This window comes from Eubalaena glacialis, chromosome 2, assembly GCF_028564815.1.
Source record: "Eubalaena glacialis isolate mEubGla1 chromosome 2, mEubGla1.1.hap2.+ XY, whole genome shotgun sequence".
Classification (NCBI taxonomy): Eukaryota; Metazoa; Chordata; class Mammalia; order Artiodactyla; family Balaenidae; genus Eubalaena; species Eubalaena glacialis.
The window spans coordinates 190,663,765-190,684,051 of record NC_083717.1 but is presented as its reverse complement, the minus strand read 5'-3'; the positions used below and the strand labels follow the sequence as shown (position 1 = coordinate 190,684,051).

The 20,287-nt window shown below is 58.3% G+C and overlaps 1 protein-coding gene across 4 annotated transcripts in view; it reads right to left on the bottom strand.

Annotated features, from left to right (window-relative positions):
- Positions 1–20,287, bottom strand: part of EVL (Enah/Vasp-like) — a 157,529-nt gene that overhangs the window by 14,126 nt on the left and 123,116 nt on the right. For all 4 annotated transcript variants that reach the window (XM_061181246.1, XM_061181248.1, XM_061181247.1 and 1 more), the window contains exons 4-7: positions 8,490–8,553; positions 4,708–4,763; positions 2,768–2,997; positions 1,898–2,019 (exon numbers count right to left, since the gene is read on the bottom strand). In XM_061181246.1, the coding sequence (XP_061037229.1) occupies positions 1,898–2,019; positions 2,768–2,997; positions 4,708–4,763; positions 8,490–8,553 (472 nt within the window). The remainder of the gene's footprint in view (positions 1–1,897; positions 2,020–2,767; positions 2,998–4,707; positions 4,764–8,489; positions 8,554–20,287) is intronic.

The following is a 20,287-nucleotide window of genomic DNA, read 5'->3' as shown; positions in this document are numbered from 1 at the left end:
AGGCAAAAAAAATAAAATAAAATAAGAGAGACCCCAGAGAGCTCCCTGCTCCTTTCACCATGTTGAGGACACAGCAGAGAGATGGCCATTTATGGACCAGACAGTGGGCTCGCACCAGACACTGCCTTTGTCAGTGCCTTAGTCCTGGACTTCTCTAGAGCTGTGAGAAATAAAATTCTCTGTTTATAAGCCATGCATCATGATTTTTTTTTATAGCATCGCAAACTCATTAAGGTAGAGAATTAGCTGTCTGTACAAAGTGGAAGTAGAGATCTTCTTTAAAAAAAAAAAAAGCAGCCCTGGAGCGCATCTCCTTGTAGGCTCCACCCAGCATCCTGCGCCGAGGTGGGCTTCAAAGAGCAGCGTGACTGCCCCTTGCCGGTCGTGCAGGGTGAGTGCTCTCGGTGGGCCCGGCTCTGCCACCAGCTTCTGGCGTCTCACTGGCTCCTGGCACGCCGGCCTTTTCCTGTTCTCAGAAACTTCCTCTCCGTTCGGTCTAAACCATCTAGGCCAAGCTGTTATTGGGAACGCACTGGTGTTGGACTTGGGGAGAGTGTGAACATTTTCTCTTTTAAAGAATCTTCTATTTTTATGCGAGGCCCCTCTGGAATGGAATCTAACGCACAAGCACACGAGGCTCTCCCCTCTAGCCTGCGTTCTGGTCCACCTCCTCCAGGTCCTGGGCTCTGGGGGGGTGTCCCAGCCTCTCCAGGTGGTGTAACTCTGCCCACCGCACCCACCTCCGCTCCTCCTCTGCACGGATCGCTCTCCGCTGCTGCCTCGGCCCAGAGGACGCGCGGGACCTCCTCCGTGAAGCGCCCCGGCTCCCTGGAGCTGCTCTGCACTGCGCAGCCGCAGTCACCGGCTCACCTCTAGTCACGGCATGTGGACCCACCTGGCTGCTCCCCTCCCCGTGTGCTCCCTTGCTGGGCACACAGGGCCCTGGGCCGGCCCCGCCGAGATGTGCCAGACAAGCTACCTGCACCCTGGGGGCCTCTGTCTCCCCCGTGTCCTCGCAGGGCCATGTGGGTTTACTGAAGACCCGGCACAGAAAGCGCTCGCCCAGGGTCAGCCGCCACGGGGGCAGCGGGAAGAGCCTGGAGACTGAGAGAAGGCAGGAGGGGTCACGGGGGAGCAAGGCCCCCGCCGTTGCTTTTCTTGGACAACAAGGAGCATGCTGACAGGTGAGGCCCACTCCTGGGTCCTCTGGTGCCCGGGTGAGCCATGGCCCTGGGAACCCCATCAGGGCATTCCCGCTGCCACACCGCATTTACAAGTAAGACCCAAGCTTTTGCGACCCTTCTGAGAGGGAGCTGTCTGATCTCTCCATCTGCTTGGGATTCAGTTGGGGAACAACCAAGAGCCGTAGTGACAGGCTGATGGCCTTGGGCAAGCTGGAGGCGCATGTGCCGGTGAGGACGGAGGCGGAGGCCGCAGAGCCGAGCGTGATGGGGAGGGAACTGCTGCTCCGTCCCCGAGGGGTAACGTCCTCTGGGCTCCTGCCACCTCAGCACCCCTTCTCCTGAGTCCTCCGTAATGGCCCCCACAGGACGGGCCCCTTCATCATACGTTCACCGCTGGGAATACTCCTTTTCCCTCGGAATTTATCTCTGAAATGATCTCCAAATTTCTCTCTGCTCAGGACAAGGCTGATACATGGCAGATGTTTCAACGAATACTTGTTAAACTGAAATGAGGAAGGATTTAGAGTTTAGAGGACTCCTTTTGGCTTGATGTCTCAGACTGACCCCTGGAGAAGGGAAAACTTGACGAACAGTCCCCCCTGCTTGGCTGAACCCAGGGGACAATGGGTCCTCGGGCCAGGCGAGGCTTCTTTCCACTGAGGAACAGGAGCTCCTGACAAGTGGCTGGGTTTGGGGGAAGCCTAAACACTCACCTCTTGGCCAGCAGCTTGTTCATTTCTTCCATGAGGCCTCCTCCTCCACCCCCACTGCTTGCCCGGTTGGCGTCAGACTTCGAGGTCCCGCTGGGACTGGAGCCTCCGGACGCATCTTCTGGCTAAGGGGAGAGGACGAAGCGCTTCAGTCTGGTGTCCGTGGCAGGACGTCACTCGAGGGGAGACGGGGCCACGTGTGATGGCAGTGCTGGAAGAGGCCGAGGCCATCTAGTCCCCCAACCCCACCTGCTGGTGGCAGAGCTGGAGTCCAGAGAGCGACCGGGGCTGGAGGGTCACAGTTTGCAGGCACGCCCCAGGTTCGCTGGCTCACGGTCAGCACCCTTGCCAAGGCCAGCGTGGCTTGAGGGGGGAGGAGGCACAGTTCCGTATCCCAGGTGCTCCTAATCCCACAGCCACACGAACGGCCTTCTAGAAGCCCCACCTCCCAGGACACTACGGAAGGCTGGGAGGGCCAGCTGAGCCTGAGGGAGCTGGTGGACTTAAATGCAGGAGACCCAGGGCCTGAGTCCAAACTGCAACTGATGACCTGCGTGCTTTGAACAAGTTGTTATGCCTGCACCTCGGTTTCTTCATCTACGAGGGCGGAGATCTCCTGCCTCGCTTGTAAAGGACCAGCAGCAGGTCACGTAACGGGAGGCACCTTACGGCTCACACGCAGCCCTGTCCCAGTGGTCTCAGTAACCGGGTAACTGTGACCGAGGAGGCGGGAGGTGCCGTCTGGCTGGGGAGGGCGGCGCTGTGCTCCCCCCCACGGCGGGAAAGGGTCCGCCCCTCCGCCAGTTAGAAACCCGTCCCCCAGCCTGGTCCTCCCTGCCCGCCCACCCGCCTGCCGGGGCCCGGGACACTTACCCGCGGGACTCTTCTCAGCTTGGCCCCAGCCAGGGCGGCGGCCAGGCCGGACACGGAGCCCTCGTCGTGGCTGGCGCCCTGGGCTCCTCCGGCTGGCAGTGGGGGCGGGGGAGGGGGGGCGGCCCCTGTGGGTGGAGGCGGGACAGGGGGTGGGGGTGGGGGTGGAGGCCCGCTACACGAGAGGGGGGCGCCGGCTGCAGCGGAGGGGTGCCCCGCTGGGAGGGTGGGTCCTGAAACAACAGTGGGCTCAGTGAGTGCCCAGCCCCCAGAGGGCGCCTCCCCGGGAGCAGGGACAGAGGGCAGCCTACTGCCCTGAGGGACGAGGAACAGCTCAAGGTGGCCTCTTCCAGGAAGCCCCCGCAGGATGCACCTGGCGATGTTCCAGTCTCTCCCTACATTCGGGGGCCGGGCTGGACCCAGCGTCACATACTTGCTTAACAGCCCTTGAGCTCCGCTAACTTTCTCTTGCTCAACTGTGGTCTTCCAGTGGGACAAGAAGCTCTTTGGTGGCACGAATTGTATCTTTTTTTCCTTCTCTGTTTCTCCTCAGCTCCTAGCACCCCCCTGGGCATCAGCAATTGTTAGTCCCCAAGATACAACTGTGACTGCCCCTTGGCCTCTGGGGACGGCAGCAGGCAGCTGTGGGTCACAGGGCAGACCAGGGCATCTGTCCAGGAGCACTGCTGCGTGCTGGGCAGTCCCCTGTCCCCCACCCACCATCCAACGCCCGAGCCTCCGCTGCAGGCCTGGCCCTGTGCAGGGCGCTGGGGACAAACGGCCACAGGCTCCCTGCTCACGGTGCTCATGGCCTGGTAGCAGCAAACCAATCACACGGATGAATGCAGAACTGTCACTGCGGCAGGGTGACAAGTGCCACCAAGGGCAGGTGCACAGGGCCACCTTGGCCTGTGAGGAGGCGCTCCAACCTGACCAGAAGTCCGTGGAAGGCTTCCTTGGGGAAGTAATGACTGTGCTGGGACAGGACAGAAGAGCAGGAGTGACGCTTGGTGAAGGGTGAGTGCGTGCAAGGGAGGAGGAGGCCCTGCGGGAACTGAAGGAGCCGCTGGGAGGGAGTACGCAGGGCAGCGGGTCTGCGGGGACCGGGCCTGCACACCTGCAGCCCGTGCCAAGGACCCAGGTTGCTCAGGAGTGATGGAGAAGGGTGACCCGGTGACAGGGTGAGACCCGCATTAGTAACGCAGGAGTGGGGCAGAGCGGGGCAGGAGCCCGAGGGGTGCAGCAGCCTAGCTGAGAGGGGGCGGCACCAGCCAGCACCTCCATGAGCGGGGGGCTTCTGCAACCAGCTGGGGCCCGGTGTCCTCATCAGTAAGACAGGAAAACATTCACCTGCTTACTTCACAGGGCTCGAGAGAATTAAGTGAAACGAAGGACGTGGAAGTACTCTGTAAGTGATGAAGTCCCACGCTTACTAATCAACATTACCCTTTTCCAGAAAACCCCTCTGCTTTACTGTGCTGAGTTCCAGTCACCGTTCAGGACTGAAGCCACCCCTCCCCTGGGGTCTTCTCTGACCCCCAGGGCAGCCGGGGCCCCCTCCACGTGCCTCCACCCCTGCACTGACTCGGTAAGGGCATGCGCCCCGCGGTGATCCAGGGTCATCAGTCTGTGTCCCTGACTGGACAGTGGGCTCCCTGGGGCAGGGGGCGCATCCACCTCGTCCCCCGCTGTGTCCTCAGCCCTTACTTAGTCCAGGGCCTGAGACACGCTCTACTCCGGGATGAGTCGGGGGAGGACCAGAGGCTGGACCAAGCTGAGCTAACCCCGCAGTCCTGCTCTGTTCCCTCGCTTCCCCACGCTCACCGGGCGTGGCTGCCGCGCTCGGAGGCCTGTGCAGCCAGCGGCCGGCCGAAGCGCTCCCAGCGGGCCCCGGGGCGCCGTCCAGGGGGGACTGCCAGTGGGCAGGGGTGCGGCGCGCTCACCTGTGGCGGAGGCTCTTCTCTCCAGAGGCTCCTGGCGTTGCTGCTCCATCACCGGTCTGAAAAGCAAACACGGCAGAGCGGGTCCGACCTCCTGCAGCGAGAGCAGCGCGGCTCCGCGCCGGAGCCCAGGCTGTAGAGCTGGGCTTCACCGGCGCCCCCGGGGGCTCAGCAACGAGCTCGCCTCGTCCCACCCTGGGCTCCGGCTGCTGGGCTTGCCGCCCCGCTTCCAGAGGCAGAGTACAGGGGAGCGCCGGCAGCCCGCTGAGTCTTAAGACGCCTGGGCAGACCAAGCTCTCCCCCAGGCTGGACAAGCGCGCCTGGCTTTTGGGGGCCTATGGCCACAACAGACTCGACCTCAGGGGCACCCACTCTTACCGCACCTGGCTCAGTTTCCTGGAACAACTGCCAGGCATCGTTGGCTGGGAGAGAAGCAGACACTAAGGCTACCCGTCCTCCTCCTTTCCCACTGATCCAGCTGCGGCCTGGCCTCCATCTGGAGGGCCATTTGGGAGCCTGCGCTGTAGTGCGGGGTCTACCTCTGCGGGGACTAACCTCCTAGCTCCTCACATGAGCGGCCCTGGGTTGCTCTTCTAGGTTGGATAAGTGAAGACACTGACCCACAAACACATCCAGAGAACCTGGGGCTGAGATGCTGGGGCAGGAGGGGCTCGAGGAGTCATGTGGGCCCGGGTGGCAGCAGGGCGTCAACTGCTGAGAGCCAACTCTGAAGGCCTGTAATGGGGCGCGGGGCTGAGCAGCGCTCTGACTGCGGGAGGGCGCCCCCAGGGCGAGAGGCTGTGGGCCATGCGTCTGCTCCGCTGGTTTACAGCGCACTCACGTCTGGGGCTGGGGCCCGGTGTGCATGCAGCAGCTGCTCAGTACACGCTTTGTGTGGAATAGCGACACGGGGCTGCCCAGCTGCTTTCACCTTGGAGGAAGGTCACGTGGGACCCGGAGTTTACTGCAAGGTCATTTAGAGGTAGAGAGCTTTCTGGTTCCCGTTCTGGGATTCACTGGTTTGTGATTACAGGCAAGTCATTTCCCTTTCCTGGGCCTCAGATTCCTCTCCATAAATAAGCATAAGAACACCTGTTTCATGGGGTTCTTGTGAGGATTATGCCCGAGATCTAAAAAATAATGAAAAAGACCCTTTTGACACTAAAGAGTCCCTACCTCACTGCTGGGCACCACGCAGTTCCTCTCTTTCTGGGCCCCCCTCCGTGGTGACTGCCAGGGATGCAGGGGGAGTAGGATCCCTGCTCTGCAGTTTGATGCCTGTGGTTCACAGACTGACCTCCCGGGGTCGCTTGGTCCGTGCACAGTCGACTGCAGACAAAACTGAATGGCCCTCTGCAGCCAGTGGCCTGGAACACTGGACTTGGGGGGTGGGGTTAGATAAAGTGCGGGGTGTTTCACCAGTTCTGAGAGCGCAACTGCAGGGTCTGTTTAGGACCCAGGACCTTCTCTGGGTGGAGGCAGCCCTGGGACCTGGCACAGGGCTGAGCTGGGGCCAGTTCTGGTTCTGCTTCTAAGTTTTGCTTACTTTGGGCAAGTCATTTCTGTTCTCTGAGCTTCAGTTGGCTCATGTGAGAAACAGTACGGGTAGTAACAACCCCTGACGGCTAATGTGAGGATTAAAATGAGACAAAGTGTGTAAAAGCCCCTTGTAAACTGCAATATGTTATACTCCTGAGATGCTAGAAGACAGGCCAGTGGAATTAATAAAAAGGAGCCTCTGAGGTCAGGGGAACTGGTCTTGGCCACTTGCTGCCAGGCTGCCACCTGCATCCACTGGACAATCGTGTTCCTAACAGCATTATTTACAATAGCCAAAATGTCAAAGCAAGAAACATAAGAAAAATGTGGTCTATACATACGATGGAATATTACACACTTTAAAAAGGAAGAAAAAAAAATTTTTTTTTTAAAGTTAGAAAATTCTGACATATGCTACAGCCTGGATGCACCCTGAAGACATTATGCTCAGTGAAATTAACCGGTCACAAAAAGACTTACTGTATGATTCTGTTTATATTAGGTACACAGAGCAGTCAAATTCATAAAGACGGAAAGTAGGATGGTGGCTGCCGGGGGCTATGGGAGGGGGGAGGGGGGAGTTAATGTCTACCGGGTATAGAGTTTCAGTTTTATAGGATGAAAGAGTTATGGAGATGGATGGTGGTGATGGCTGTACAACATACGAATGTATTTAATACCACTCAACTGTACACTTTAAAAATGGTTAAGATTGTAAATTTTATGTTATGTGTATTTTACCACAGTTAAGAAAAAAAAAGCTTGTCACAAAAGGACAAATACTGTATGATTCCACTCACATGAGGTCCTGAGAGGAGTCAAGTTCACGAAGATCGGAAGTACAGAGGTGCTTGCCAGGGGTGGAGGGGAGGGAGAATGGGGTGTCAGTGCTTAATGGGGACAGAGTTTCATGTTTGATGTAAACATTCTGTGGATGGGTGATGATGCTGGTTGCACAACGACGTGGATGTCCTTAATACCACTGATCTGTACACTTAAAAATGGCTAAAATGGTATATTTGATTTTTAAAATTTTAAATAAATTGTTAAAAAGCCAGAAAAAAAAAAAAGGAACCTCTCCAACCTGAGTCTGGGAAGCATATTCCCATCTTTCCTTCGTTAACACTGTTACCTTCAAACAGGAAGCCGAGGCCTAGAGCAGTAACTGGCCCAAGGTCACAAAGTACACCATGGCGGCCGGAAGGCGCTCAGAGCAGGGCAGAGGCTCGAGAAGAGAACCCCCTGAGAGAGTCTCACAGCCAGGTGAGGGTGGGGATGTCGGCCTCCCCAGCTCCCGGTCCCGGGCTTTACCTGAGTCTCACCACAGGCCCCTGGAGGCACGCCCTCTCCCGCTGACCTGGGTGAGGACGCAGGCCCCAGGCCTGCCTCCGCAGCACGGCTCCTACAGAGCCAGGACTCCAAGCCCCTCAGAGACGCTGAGTCCCCACCCAGGCGGCACAGATCAGGTTCAAGCCCTGGTGCTGCCTTACCTGGCAATGTGACCTGGGGGGGCTGCTCCCTCCTTGGCCACCACGACCTCTTTTGTAACTTCAGGACAATGGCACTGGCCCTTCCTCCCAGTTCTAACACTTAAGAAGCTCCCTGGAGGGGGCCGGGGGGCAGGGCGTCACCCTATGGCCCAAATCCCACCGGCGCTGCCTTCTCGGCCGGCTGGCCTAACGAGGACTACGGCGCAGCCCTGGCCCAGCTGTCCAAGAGCAGCTGCGGCGCACAAAGTGCTCTCACAGCCTCTGCCTGCTTTAACCTCCGCCGGGAGGTGAGCAGGCAGGGGGTTAAGATTCTCTAGAGAGGCCGTGGCACCCACCCAGGGCATCCAGTGAGAGAGTGGCAGGACCAGGGCTCACGAGGCCTTCGGACAGAGCACAGGACGGGGTCAAGGATGGGCCTCAGTCGCACAGGCCTGGCGGGTCGCATCCGCCCATCTCCAGCAGTACAGCCTTGGCCACGTTACTGAATCCCCAGATGACTACCTCCTAATACACCCAGGAGGGCTGTGCTCAATAAGTGAACAACACAGGACACTGCCAGGCTGATCACGCGGCTGCAGCGTCGGCGAGCTCTCCCCCTGTGAAACCACACCCTCTCAGGTCACTGGCAAAGCGGCAATGAGCTGGCTGCCCTCCCTTTCTGGTCAGGCCTGTTCCCCCGCCCCCGTGTCTCTCTGGGAGTCCTGGCTGCAGCCACAGGTGTGTCCTCCAGGCTGGCCCTTGCTGCTGGGGGGTTACCTTCTCTGGATGTCCATCTCATCAGGAGACGGGCCATTCTGCACCTGACGCTGGCTGGAGGAGCCTGTGGGGCAGAGAAGCACAAGAGAGCAGCGGTTAACAGAGAAGAAAGGACCCCCGGGACTCTCCCTGCCTCTGCCCTCCGGTCCCACCGGAGATGGTCTCAACCGTTGGTTCTCAGCCCTGCAACACCCTGTCCCACCTCATCCTCTCAGTCATCCCTCCTTCTCCCGTTCTTGTGGCTCTTGCCTTGGCGCGAGTAAAGGGGGTGCCATTTCACACGGCTCAGAATCACCCCTTCCCGCCTGACCCCTCTGGCCTCCCTCTCAAACCGCACTTGCTGTTGCCACTTCCTCATTTGCCACTGTGCCCTCAACCCTCAACATCTGGCTCCGGCCTCTCCATGTCCCACAGAGCTGTTTTAACTAAAATTTGGAATCACCAAACCCAGTAGATCCATTTTATTCCGCCTTTTGAGCAGGCGAATGACCCTTACAGCAGGTATGTGTCAGAGCCGGGGTTTCAGCACCGGGTCTGGGCCGCAGCCCGTGCCCCTCACCGCGATGTGACGCCCTCCTGCCTGCATCTAGGAGTCTGGAGGTGTGGGGTGGGCAGAAGAGGACAGAGCAACCGTGGAGCCTTCCAGGCCACATTCTTGCCCTTGACCCTGAAGGCAGGGCCGCAGAGCAGGCGAGGTCTGACTAGTGTACCTCCTGTTCAGACCGGGGCTGGTGCTGTGTTACATTCACAGGAAAATCAGGCTTTTGCTCCAATCTGAGAAGGAGCCGATTGTTCCTTCTCTTTGCCAGCTCAGGTGTCACTGGGGAACTGCAGAGTCACAGCAATGAGGGAGGGACTCTGGGCAAGCTGGCCTCATGCCTCGCTGCCTAGATGGGGAAGGGGCATTGTCTCCTCTCTAGGATGAGGTGCCAGTAATGCTCAGCGTACGACAAAATCCACGATGGGCAGAAGGCCTCTCCCACAGGTGCTTCAAACAGCTGAGAGATTAGCAGGGTGTCCCCTGGGTCAGGGGCACAGCGGCCCAGAGAGTAACAGAATCTCAGAGCTGAAACAGGTCATCTGATTCTGGGGCAAGCTCCTGCTCAGCACAGGTGCCCTCCAGGCTGGCTCTCCTAGCATGATCCCCGCAATGCAAGCCTTACCTCCCAAGGGCGCAGGCTCCTTCCTACACCGAGGTCCCAAATCTACCCACCCAGGAAGGCCCGATTTCCACCCCCAGGTGTGACAACACGGGTTGAATCCTTTTCTACTTTTCTATGCTTGACAGTCCTTTCCAAGCCGGAAGTTTGCTTCCATATTCGGCAGTGCCCAGTCCTAGGCCCCAGTATGGGCTTCAATCAAGTTTTCAGTGAGCCTTGCTTTGCCGCTTCTGGACCCCTGTGTGGATGCTTCAGTTGGGGAAAGAGGAGGATCCAGATGGTGGGCAGTGGGCCAGCTGCTTGATGGGAGGAGGGCCTCCCAGCACCTGAGGATAAATTTCTCCCCTGGGTGGCCCTGCCTGACCCTGCCTTGCCCAATGCCAACTGCTGAACTCAGGGGCCGGGCAGGAGAGAAGATGCCTGCGTACTCTTTAGAGGTGACTACATAAATATCTGGTGGCCTGGCACATAGTAGGTGTGAAATAAATACTGGTTTTCTTTTCCTGTCTCTAAACATGCTTTTTCTGCTTTATTTATTTAACATAAAACAACTTCGCTCTTTCTAAAAATTGGTTTTTCTGTAAATATGTCCAGTATAGACATTAGAAAAATTTTCAAGTTTAATAAAGAAAAAACATTCCTAATTAAAAAAAGAATCCACGGTGGAGGGGATCTCTTTTCTCTCCTACTCCGTGAGGCCCAGGCCTTAGGGCTCCTCCCCTCCTTGTTCTCAGGAAACCAGAGCAAGAATATGAGAACACTGCTTTACAGCAGTGTCAAGGCACTTTTCTTAATTTAATTTACAGTTACTTTAATTCTCACAACCCTACTGGACAGCTCCCAGGAAGGCTTGTAACAGGTGAGGGAACAGCCCAGAAAGGGTAAGTGACACACCTGTAAGCAGGAGAACCAGGCTCAGACTACCTGCAAAACGCCACTTTCTTTCTTAAATTCAAACGCACCGTGGTGTCGGCTGAGACCGGCCCGTAGGATGAAGAGTGCAGGTGGCAGACTGGCCAGAAGAGTCCCGGGTGAGGGGCTGCAGCCCTCAGACGGCGCCCGGGCTCTGCCGGGTGTCCACGCGGTGGACAGTGCCACCCACTCAGCCCAGCATTTGGGGCTCAGGCCTGACAGCCGGACTCCTGCCTTGTTCCAAGACCCGGCCTCGGCTGCTGGGCCCGTGCCCGCGTCCGGATCTGCCCCTCTTCCGGGGCCAAGCCCCTGCCCTGGAGCCCCCGCCTGGCCCCTGATCTGAGGACGGGAGCCCACCCTCGCTCTGGCCGGGCCCCGCCAGCTGTCAGGACCCCCGCTGGCAGCCAGCTGCCACGGCGTGATCTGCGTAGGTCCTGCGCTTGTGCCCCTTGTTCCGCCTGCCGGCCTGGACTGCCTCCTGACGCCCTCAGCCGGCCGGCCTGTCCTCCTCAGGGTGGGAGGACCGAGCGGAGCCCTCGCTGCTCTCAGGGGGCTCCAGTCCCTGCGCGTGAAGCATCTCAAAATGAGACGGCTAGAACTTTATAGACACTACGGAGCAGGAAGAGACAACACTTCCCACTCTTCTTAACCTCAGAAAACGTGGGTATGTTTTGAGCTACGAGGGTCCTTAGCATTAGGAAGCACAGGCCCTCTGTCTCAGAGGGGAGGGGTCTGTCCAGGGTCGCGCAGGGCGTGCCTCCTTCTTCCTGGCCCATTCCACCCACTGGTCACGGTGCCCCACTGGCAGAGGCGGGAGGAGAACGGGGAGGAGGCTCTGCCCTCCAGAACGGTCTAGGGCCTTTGGGAAACCTGGGCAGAGCCCATCGTAGATGCTTCTTGTGCTGAGATCTCAGGGCGGGAGCATCGGGCGGCTGGTCATCACTCCCGTCTGTCCCGTGTCCCAAGTTACTTCCCATGATTCTCCGAGCGGTGCAATCATAAGCCACACACGCAGAGTGTCCCGTGCCCGAGTCACCGCAGGCCAGCCCACCCCCCAATCTCCTTAGCTACCAACTCCTCTGTTGCTGCGTCTGAGACCCCAGCAGAATCCACATGCCTCTCCCTGCTCACGTGGCTGCCTCAGCATCTCTCCTGGACCCGTGCCTTAGTCAACCAAAGGGACCTCTGCCTCTACCCACGCCCCTTTCTCCCCATCCAGCTTCCACACTGACATTGCAGACCATGTGATCTCTGGAAAACACAAGCCTGACCCTTATGGGGTCAAGTCCAAGCTCAATGGAGTTTAGAGTCCAGCCCATCCCCACAGCCACTTCTCCTGGACTCACCGCCCAGCAGGCCTTCTGCACCTGGTCACTAAGCCTGGATCACCTGCCGTGCTCCCCACCTCCCCGTCTCTGTGTGGCCCCCGTCCACCCGGGACACCTTCCTCACCTACCAAGTCTTCAAGGCCCAACTCCATAGCTGCCTCTTCCAGGAAGCCTGCCCTACATCCTCCCGCCTCCACTGCTCGGCCTCTCCCACACCACTTTCTGATATTACAGTGATTGGAGGGCAGAGACCACGCCTGTCACTCATCACTCCCTGCTCAAGGCCGGCTCACGTCAGGTACTCGGCGTATTTTATCAAATGGAGTTGGGAAGGTCTGAGGGAACGTGTGATCACCAAGCCCAGGTGAAGGAATGGGACTGAACTCGCTCAGATGAAAATAAGACCTACCTAGAGGTGAGCCACAGAAACACAGGACTCCCCAAGTCCGTGCCTGTTCAGAGAGGAGGCCGACTGAGGCACAGTTCCCAGGCTAACTACTCCCCGCCGGCACCAGGGGCCCACTGCCGCCCGGAGAAGGGGTGCTGGTGGCTTTGAGAGGTGGGGGGGGGCTTGCCCAAGGCCATGGGGCTCGGTGTCACAAGCTTGCCAAGTCTGGGAGCTCCAACTAAGATAGATCCCGCCCTTCTCTCTCACTCACTTCAAACAAGTTTTGCAAAGTCACAATAAAGAGCCTAATTTGCACTACAGACACATGACAAAGAGGAAAATTTAACGTGGAACATGGACCCAACATCGGGAGAAGCAGGGTGCCTGTGAGCTTCTGGTGTCTTGTGGGTCCAGCCCACAGCATCGGAGCTCACACCCTGGTGGCAGGCCAGGGCAGAGGGCGGCCCGTGCCTGATGGAGCCCCTGTCTGACCACAGCGAGAAGCCTGGGGATGGGACAGGCAGGCTCGTCCGCTCTGAGTCGATCCGACACGACGCTTCTTGGGGAAGGAGTGACTTCTTGTCCCCCGAGGCCCACGTTCCAGCTTCAGGTCGGAGGCCCATCAAACACCCACTCCTACAAACACGCTGGTGACTCAGAGGAGGCCCTTTCACCCTTGGGGGTCACGAGGTGGGGGAACGGGAAGGAGAGACAAAACCAGAGGGGAGGGTGAGGCTGGCCAGACCCAGGCCACGAGCCCGCCCGGGAGGGGGCGAGGAGGCTGCCAGAGACGGGGGCTGGCAGCTGAGGGCCCTAGGGCGAGTCACTGAGTGACCGGAGGCCAGACTGAAGGGGAGAGAGGGGCCGGGAGGACTGAGGTCAGACCTGGGGCCTCACCAGCGAGCAGGGCGTGAATGACCCCACGCCCTCCACAGGGCACAGGGCTGTTCCCAGGGGGGGTGAGAGCGCCCGGTCTGGGTACTGCACCCCGAAGACTTCCACGGCCTCCACCTGTGACGCAGATTCCCGCGTGAGACGCGATCGTCCTCGGGAACGTTGCCCTCATTTAGCAGCAAGGGGCCGGGGAGAGCAGACGAGGAAAATCTGGCTGCACAGGGTCAGGCTTCGGGAGACGGGACCCAAAGGGGCTGACCCCCGGCCCCGCCCCAGCCTTGCTGAGAGGGCGCACCTCCTCCCGGGGACTCTGCGAGCCCAGGCTCCTCGTCCCCTAGGACGTGTTACGTGCGCCTGTGTGTGCCAGGACCCGGGCGCACAGCCGTCCGACTTAACCTCCAGGCACGTAACTGTCCTGCTCTCCACGTGCCCAGCACTTAACGTAGTTCTTGGCATCTGGTCAACACTCGACAAATATCTGTTGAATAAATGAATGATCGGGCCCCAGGCAAACTGTCCGATGATCTCCAACAACTGCCGAGGCTGTGCAGGTGGCACATTCTAGAGCCTTCCCCTCACGCTGGAAACAGGCCGCGGCCGAGCTGGGGACGCGCCTCACAAGCGGGAGATAAGCGAGCAGGGAGACACCGTGGTCGCCGGCGGTGGTGGCACTTGGCAAACTCGAGGGGACGGGATGTGGGAAGACAGAACTCAAGTTTATCGGGCAGCCACCATGCTGCGTGCTGGGTCCTGCGCCAGAGACTCCCAAGTGTCACTCACTTAATCCTCACACTCATCCCGGGAGCCTTGGCACCATCCGCATTTTACCCTAAGAAAGCCCGAGCCGAGGACAGCAAGTGACTGCCCTCTACCACCCGCCGTGACTTCAGCTCCCTTAGACACATGTCCTTGAACTGCTCCGCCTCCGCCTCCCGGGGAAGGAAGGGTGGGGAAGACCGGATGGGAGGAGAGAGGCAGAGGGTCCTAAAGAGGGTCCAACAGGGGCGGGACCGTGAAGGGGAGGAGGGGCGGCGGGAGCCCTGGCACCCTTTCCCGGCCCAAGTCCAGTCCCCGCAGACTCTCAGCACCCACTGGCCTCTGGAGAGGGAGACCGTGGGTCGGCCTGCCTGCCGCCATCCTGCCTGACCCCACGCAGGTGCCCTGCCCACGCAGTGCTTGGGTGAAGTGAGCACAAATGAACGCTCCTGACCCAGGAGAAAGATCTGTGTCACAGGCTCTCAGCTGTGCAGGGCCTGAAGGGCCGCAGTGAGGAGAGACCCCAGAGCCTGCCCGGGGTCTACCTCCCAGTGGGCTGAAGCCCGTCCTGCTGGCACTGCTCGCACTGGGGCCGGTCAGGCCCAGACAGGGGCCCGGACAGTGGAGAGCGGCGCTCGTGCGCCCCCTCCAGTCCTCCCGGTGCCCCTCATTCCTCTTTTCCAGTCCCTCCCCGTTCCTGGCTAGCCTCCCTGGACTGTTTCAGTTTGTCCAAACCCCCTTCGGAGTGAGTCTGGAGCCGGGGAGACCCAGGTTCTTGCTGGAGTTCGGCCACTAGGTAGTTAAGCCCCTTCCCGCTCCTGGCCTCAGTTTCCTATAGAGTGAGAAGGATGGAACCAAGGATCTCCTACTTCTGAATCTCTGCAACTTAAAAGGACAAAGAAGGAAATATACCAAAATGTTCACAGTGGCTACCTGTGGATTGTGGATTTTCCCCCCTCTTTTTGAACTTCCAAATTCTGCACAAGCAGGACGCATCACCTTATAATAAAGAAACAAAAGACTAAGAGTCCCCACGGAGGGGATAAGCGCTCCACTGCGACTCCACTCTGCGTCTGGCTGTGCAGGGCAGGCAGAGGCCGTACCTACCGCTCCTGCCCCAGGTACTGCACTTCAAGTTACACCACTGAGGTAGGCAGATAAGCACTGCGGACACCTTCTCATGAGAAAGGCCGTCCTCCTGCTGCCCATTAACATTTATGAGGCCCTGGGACACCAGCCCCTAGCTCCTCTGGGACAGAAGGGACAGGCCAGGTTTCCAGGCAGTCTCTACAGGAAAGGCATCCCCTGGGCCTCCTGAAAAGATGGAACCTGAGATCCCAGCAGCACCGGAAACCAAGGATCCAGCACCTGCTCAGTGATGCCTGATGGAATTTCTGGCCAGCAAGTGACAGCCACCTGGCCCAGGCTGGGCAGAGCCCCAAGCCCTTTCGAGCCCCCTTCCCCTCTGCCATCTCTCTGGCCGACTCCTTCTCCTTTCTCCAGAGGTGCCTCCATTTTGGACCGGCTCAGAGTCACACTCTGAGATGGGGTGCAGCCTCCCCTTCTCGTGTCTAGGTTCCTGCTGCCAAGCAAGCAAACACACACGTGGGAACGGAGCCTGTGATCCGGGCCTAAGCTCTGGCCTGGCCACGGTCTTCAGAGCCGCCCTGCCAAGGCCACCCAGGAATTGGTGGCAGAGCTGGGACCAGCGCCCAGGACAAGTGTCTCCCAGCCCAGGGCTCTGTCCACACCAGCATGCTGATGCTCGGCTCTGGTTAGACAGACAGCTGCCTCACCACCTCTGTGCTTAGGAAGCCCAGGCGGGGTGCTTAACCCACCTCCTGGGCTTGGCTCAGCAGCAGACAAGTCCCGACTGCCGCCGCCCTGCCAGTTTGATCGCTTGCTTAAAGTTACCCCGCGTACATTTTCTAGTGCCTTTTCTGCCAGGCCTTATGAGTGAATTTAGCCTCATAGTGGCTGATACGTGAGGCAGCTTGTTTTGTTTTACTCAGATCACCAGGGCCAGCTGATTTATCATCCACTGCAATCCTGTAATACACCCTCATCCCCGGGCCCGCCAGTTATGGCTCAACCCCAGGGTGACCAGTGGTTAAAGCGGTGTCTAAGAGGCCAGTGTCGAAATGACCTGTAGACCCAGGTCAGCACGTGCAGATGCAAAGGCTGCGATTCAGAGAGGGGTGAACTGCCCAAGGCCACACAGTAAGAAGCACCTACCAGCCTTGCAATTAAGCACCAGCATGGTACACCAGAGAGGAAAGGCCCTTTCACTCTGACAATGACAGCAGGAAGCCTGTGTGCCACCCTGGGTGCTAGCAAGCAGGGTCTCCTCTCCTGGCGTAGAGGGATCCTGAGGCCAGGGGAAAGGGAGGGACTTGCCCAAGAAAACATCCAAACAGGGGTAAACGGGGCTAGAACCCAGGTCTCTTGGCTTCCAGGCCAGGATGCTGCCAACCAGCTTGCTTAGTCCCACTCAGGCTGTGGTCCTCAGGCCAATTATCATCCTAGTAAAATATTTTTTCTCCCTTTCTTAATAAGCTCCTTTCAGAACACATTACACACCTTGAAAAGAATCTCAAATAGAATAAAGTGCAATAAAATCGGTCACACATTTATTGTCTGTGTGACAAAGCACCTTCGCGTCATTTTCGTGATTAATCTGCCCAATTATCCAGGGCAGAGCCTGTCAGACCTATGTCATAGACGGGGAAACTGAGGCTTGGAAAGGGTGAGCGATTTCCCAAGGCCACAGGCACCCCAAGTGGACGGGGCTGCTGGGACCGGAGCCCACACTGGCCGCGGCCCAGCCCGCGTGCTGCTGCGTCTGCCCACCCTTCCTGCACGGCCTCGGTCAGAACAGCATCTCAGCCCTCTGACCATCAGTGACAGGGAGGCCGTAGAAGACCCAGAGCTCCGGCCCCGCCTCCCCCAGCACCTGGGAGCGCAAGGGGAGGCCCGGGAGGAGCAGGGGGGAGGGGGAGGGGCTCCCGGCACCTACAGCTCCCTCTGCAAAGCACGCTGCAGTCGCAGTGGCAGCAGCAGAAGCAGCGGAAGGTCCACTCCCTGCTGACCATTGCGGGCAGGCCCCGGGGCGCCGTCCGCAGGCGCGCTGCTCGCATCCTGCCCACTTACCTCTCCTTCCTCAGCCGCCTGGCTTGGGCACTGGGAAACCGATACGCCGGGCAGCCGTCAAATGGGCTTCGCCGCTTCAATGTTTAATGAGGCTTCCCAGCTAACCTATCAGAACCCGCTTGCCTACCCGATTCCAGAAAGCTCTGGGGGCCCTGGAGGAGGGGTCCAGACCCCTCGTGGGGCCAGCCCACAGGCCCTGGTGACGCCAGGTGTCTTCCAGAAGGAGCCTCCCACCGTGGCTCGCTCTCCTCTTGTCCCCTGTGGGCTGTGGGAGGGGACGAGGCGGGTGCGCAGCCAGAGGGAACAGGTGACCAACCGAAGGAAGAGTCCCAGGCATTGTTGACCTTGGCCGCCCGCTCTTCCCGAGCTCCATCCGGCTGTTCCTTGGATTTCCTCTCCTCTCCTCGCTGCTTCTCTCAGCCAATCCCTGCCTCTCCTGCCTGTTTTCCAGCCCAACCGGCTTCAAGACCCGCAGGAAGTCAATCCTTCACCCCCATCCACCACCCTGGACCCCGTTCTGCCATCATACCTGTGGGTGCAGTGGCTGCTCCTTCCGCCGTGAAGGCGCCTCTGCACTTCCCCAGCTGGCAAAGCCCCAGGGCCCATAAAGCCCAGTCAAGTGGGTCGCCGACCCCGTGGAGCCTTCCCCGACTCCTAGGTTGCCTCCTGCTCTCTCTCTGTCTCTGACTCTTCCCCTTGAGCCCTGCTTTCACAGCAAACATCAGAAAGCACAGCCCTTCTGTGCTGGTCCCCACGTGGGAAACATCATTCCCATGGGTCCCTCGGGAAATGCTTCCCAGCCCCCAGCCACCTCCTCCAGCCTCCTCTTTCCCTACCAGGGACCTACTTGGGTCAGGCACCCCCTCCCTTACCACCTTCCCTTGTGATACTGACTGCTCCCTCTTTACTTCCCTGAGCTAAAATGCAAATATGTACGGATTTGTAAGGTACAACAAAGGACTTCAAAGGAATCTGGGATCCCCCAGACTTGCTGCCTAGGAGGGGCATCTCAAGGTTGGCACCTCCTACCCCCCACTTCCTCCCTGATGTGGGGCTCGCACGGCCTTGCCTGTCCGAATCTTTCCCCGGATGATTAACACATCGGTTCTGCTGGGCTTCGGGGCCTTGGTAGCGAGTTGCTTTCCCTCTTTGGGACTTCATTTCCCGCCTGCGGGGCTGAGCCAGAGGCGGCGTCAGGTGCTGAGAACAGCACTCCCCGTTCACAGAGCGCACGGACCTGAAGCCACTTGGAGCTAAATTTGAGTCCTGGCGCTGTCACCCTTTGACCTTGGGCATACTGCTGAAGCTCTTTCACTCTGTTTTCTGGTCTGAAACACAACGAGAGCATCGCTTATCTCGGGGTGTGGATCTTCCACGTGTTAGTGTCAGCCTAGAGTCTGACACAGCACAACTCAGCCCTGCCAGGGCCTCTTCTTCTTAGGGAATTCTGAGTGACTAACATTTCAAATCTGTATCTATTACATTCTCATAACACATCCCGGGAGCGGCATCATCATTACCTCAGCAGGCCAGGGACGCCCAGAGAGATTAAAAGCTTGTCTACATCAAGTAAGTGACAGAGTCAGAAGCAGAACAAGCTCCTGCAGCTTCCAAGCCACGTTCTGTCCCCATCAGCTTCCCGTCTCTTCAGAGGTCAGCTCTGCGATGCGTCACGTTGAGAAAACTCCCCAAAGGGGGTCTTCAGGAGCAGTTTCTCTCCTTGGTATCCAGTGGTCAGAAATCCAACTCCGGGCCCACCCCACCAGCCATGGACCACTTCTACTTAGAAAAGCACTATGTGTTAGGTGCAAGCAGCTGGAGAAACTGAAGGTGAAGTTGTAACTGAAGCTAGGATGCGGGTCAGCAGATCTGAGTGTTAATTCTCTTTGGGCTTGAGTGTCTCCATTACCTCCAACTGCTGAAGGCGCAGTGGATGGGATCCGCAGAATTCACACCCTGCAGGTGGGAGGGCTCGGACCCCGACTGGGCTGCCTGCTCCACCTCCAGCTGCTAGATGCTCCAGAAGCGTGTGATGACATTTCAACAGCAGTGTTTGCAAAGGGGAATCAGGAGCTACCGAAACACAGTCAGGCAAACAGCTGGATTTGAGCCCTGTTGCTGCCGGTGCCAGACTTTCCGAGCTAGTTTTTCTGTGTATAAAACGAGGGTCTTGGCTGATATGGCTTGTGAAGTCCTTTTTTACACTATGAGCCTATGAACTAGCTAATTAAATGTATTTGTTTCTTCAGCAAGGATTGATTCTAAGTTTTCTAGATGAGCTCATGTAAGAATGTCCTGCCAGTTATGTGTGGCTTGGCTAATCTCCAGCTGTGCCTGAGTCACTGAGGTCACAGCGGTAGGGCTGCTCCTGCACTCTGCTGCTGAGGCCAGGCCACTCTCCGCCCTCCACGCCTCAACTGGAGAGGCCCCTGTGGCTTGGGCAGACCCTTCCACAGCTTGGGGTGCTCTGCGGTATGTGCAGAAACAAGAGGGCACAGACCACCCTTCTGGAGCATCAGTTTTACTGAATGGGAAATAATTCCAAATAGGGAAGGAGGCACAGATACACCATGGAGAAGAACATAAAATCTGCATGAGTTTTTACAATATGGCCCAGGACTTGCAAGGACTTTGGAGACTGGGGGTCTCTTGCAGCTCCACTGCACACCAGCCCCAGGACAGGCGGGATCCTGACCGGCATCCAGGGCCCTGTGACTCACTCTCTGAGCCTCGTCCCAGTGTGCTCTCCTAACCTCTCTGTTCTTTAGTAGGTCACGGGCGTCCTCCTGAAATGTTTCTTTCTTTCCCTTCTTTCTCTGGCGCTGCCTCTGCCTGTGATGTGGCACGTTCCCACCTCTGCCCCACAAACCCATGGCGCCAGCTTTGCTCAGGGACTTGGTGAAGCCCCGCCCGCCAGGCCCCCCGGCTGCCTTTTATCAGAGCTGTGTAGGTGCCCGTGTGCACCCCTGCTGGATTGCGAGCACCTTGAGAAGAGAAACACCCTACATTTATGCCTCCACATCACCGTGTCTACTTCTCAAAACCACCTGACAGGCTGTTATTACAACCCCGTGCAACAGATCAGAAATGGAGCTTCAGAGGCATGAATTACCCGCAATCGGTGGTAAAGATGGGTGAAGCCAGGACTCTTTCAGTCCCACCCGTCTGCCACCGCAAACAGCATGCCGTGTCCCTCCAAAGCTGGGAGAC